Source organism: Setaria viridis, chromosome 3, assembly GCF_005286985.2.
Source record: "Setaria viridis chromosome 3, Setaria_viridis_v4.0, whole genome shotgun sequence".
Taxonomy (NCBI): Eukaryota; Viridiplantae; Streptophyta; class Magnoliopsida; order Poales; family Poaceae; genus Setaria; species Setaria viridis.
The window spans coordinates 22,705,987-22,708,598 of record NC_048265.2 but is presented as its reverse complement, the minus strand read 5'-3'; the positions used below and the strand labels follow the sequence as shown (position 1 = coordinate 22,708,598).

The window sequence follows — 2,612 nt, the reverse complement described above, 5'->3', positions numbered from 1 at the left end:
GGCATCTTGGCAAATCTCGTGATTTTCAAACTTTGTTTGTATTTTTTTAGAATTAAAAAATCATTTGGCCACACGTTCGTGGTCGTGTTTTCTTAACAAAATGTTCGAAATTTTTTTTCATTTCCCGGATGAGATCTCAATTCGGACTCATTAACACGACTATGATTTTTCCACTCATATTATTCCATCACTTGCAGTTTAAATTTGACTTAAATCAACAAATTACTCTAAATGAAATTAATTCATTAAATACAGCAAATAGGTCAAGAAATAGACCACCTTCTAACATGCAGTGCCAAATGTCATACGTGGGGAGTACAAAAAGTGTGGAGGGTGGAGGAGGGAAAAATTGTTTTGGTTTTGCCGAGTGTCGCACAAAACACTCGGCAACCATTCATGTTTGCCGAGTGCCGGAGAAAACCACTCAGCAAACACATGTCTTTGCTGAGTGTCGACCGCGGCACCCAGCAAACTTGTAACTTTGCCGAGTGTCTGCAACGGACACTCGGCAAAGGACTAACGTCCGGCACGCCCCCCCTAACGGACGCCGCACATGCCGGTCACGTGGTTAAGATTTGCCGAGTGTCAGTTGTTTTGCCGAGTGTCGGTTACGAGTTTGCCAAGTGTTTTCAGTTTGACACTCGGTAAAGAGGATTTATGCCGAGTGTATAATGTTTGCCGAGTGTTTTCAGTTTGACACTCGGCAAACACCTGCTTTGCCGAGTGCCCGAGATAAAGCACTCGGCAAATAGAAAACACTCGGCAACTTTACTGTTTCCATAGTGAAGTTTAAGGACTGTCATGAGCATTTTGAGAGTACTGGGATCAGGATAAGAATTCGGAACAAATTTATGCTGCTAGTGAAATTTACTCTTAACTTAATCACCTGAGCGAGTTCTCTATTCAGTCAACAATTTTATAGCAATATCGTATTAAGCTATAAACTTATCTCGTATATATTGACATTGAGGTTATGCATCGAGCCATTGAGGTTCGAAGCTTGAACACCAACGCGTGTATAACTGAATATAGTACACGTCATGTATTTCACGGTGTCAATATGCATAGTGGTCAGTGGAGACTGGAGAGTAAACAACCACTAGACTCGTCATCCTTCTTCATTTTCATGGACGTTCACCGACTAGCTTCTGCTCCGCATGCTCGCGCCCATAGGCGCCACCGGGTACGGTGTAGAAGGCAAGCACTGTGGCGGCCGCGCCGCAGCAGAGTACACCTTCGCGGCGGCCGCCAAGTACGCCATCATCGGACTCGCCGGGTCGCCCGCCTGCACCGGCTGGGCTCCCTCGATCCGTGCGACGAGGTCCGGGTGAACGACCCCGCCGAGCTTGTAGGAGACGTTCAGCACGCCCTGGGGCTTGCGGGAGCCGATCCTGCGCACCGGGAAGCACGCCGCCGTGGCCTCCGTGGGCCCGTCCCCGGCGCCGGCGAGCACGTCGGGGAGCGGGATGAGCACCTCGCCGACGTCGCGGTCGCCACCGAGGGCGCGCTCCGTGCGCAGCAAGACGCGGACCACGCCGCAACCGGCGCCAGACGCCGGGACGGTGATGAGGACGGTCTGGTTCCAGGTGGGGTCGCGGCCGCCGGCGCGGTCGGTGGGGACGCGCTGCCTCGAGCGCGGGTCACCGGCGAGGTAGGCCACTGCGTAGATCTCCATCTTGGAGACGAGGTTGACGGAGCGGAGGTCCCGCGCCGAGACCAGCGTCAGCTCCAGCGTCCTGCATGCCATGGCCACCGCCGACCGCCGAGACTCCACTCCCCTACCACGCGTTGAGCAGCTGCTCGTCGTCGTGGTCGTGGGCTCGTGGCTGCCTTGCTCCGTGTGTGCGCGCATTTATGGAGGTGGGCGGGCCCGCGATGAGTTTCATACACGAATTATTTTATTTTAAGGGATACATGGAATAAACAATTTCCTTCATGGATAAGAGAAGATTGAGGGGAGAAATAAACAAATTTTCTCCTCTTGAGGGCAAATTGGATTAATCCCGTATTTGAAGACTTTGCTTTTTGTTTGTATACGAAGATGATCACTTGTGCTCAAATCTTGGCCGTCCAACGTATGGCCATATGGCCAAGTAATAAGCTCAAGAAATGGTAATATTACCGGATCGGAGGGAAAAGAAATCAATAAGCATATGTCACTGAGGTATTGAGGGCTTTTAGTTATTGGCAGCAGCATCGTTTGACCATTTGGTAGTGCGCCATTTCGTTGCAGCCCAGCCAGTGCTTTCGATCGACAGGGCAAAGAAGAATGGGAATCCACAGCAAAGCATTGCTGCTTATTTTTGGATGATTTGCTCGGATACTACGGAAGCCTCTGGAACGGCACACGTTATTAGCACATCGCTCCACAAGCTATATTTAAAATTAACACGGCATCAAATCTCTAATCACTCAGATGTGTCTATACGACGCACCCACGTACGTCGGTGCACTACTGGCAAAGCGCATTTAGTATTGGATTCAAACCCTCTTCAGTACTATTTGTGCAACCGGTACGTATTGCTAAGTCGATACTGAAAGGGATCCTTTAGTACCGGTTGGAGAGACCAACCGGTACTCAATTATTTTTTCTTTTCTTATTTTCTTTTCTA

At 49.9% G+C, this 2,612-nt stretch overlaps 1 protein-coding gene across 1 annotated transcript; it reads right to left on the bottom strand.

Annotated features, from left to right (window-relative positions):
• Positions 1-927: 927 nt before the first annotated feature.
• On the bottom strand, positions 928-1,838 carry LOC117849147 (protein SRC2). The gene has a single exon (XM_034730732.2). It carries the CDS (start codon positions 1,745-1,747, stop codon positions 1,142-1,144), a length of 606 nt encoding a protein of 201 aa, XP_034586623.1. The 5' UTR covers positions 1,748-1,838; the 3' UTR covers positions 928-1,141.
• Between the last annotated feature and the right edge of the window lie 774 nt (positions 1,839-2,612).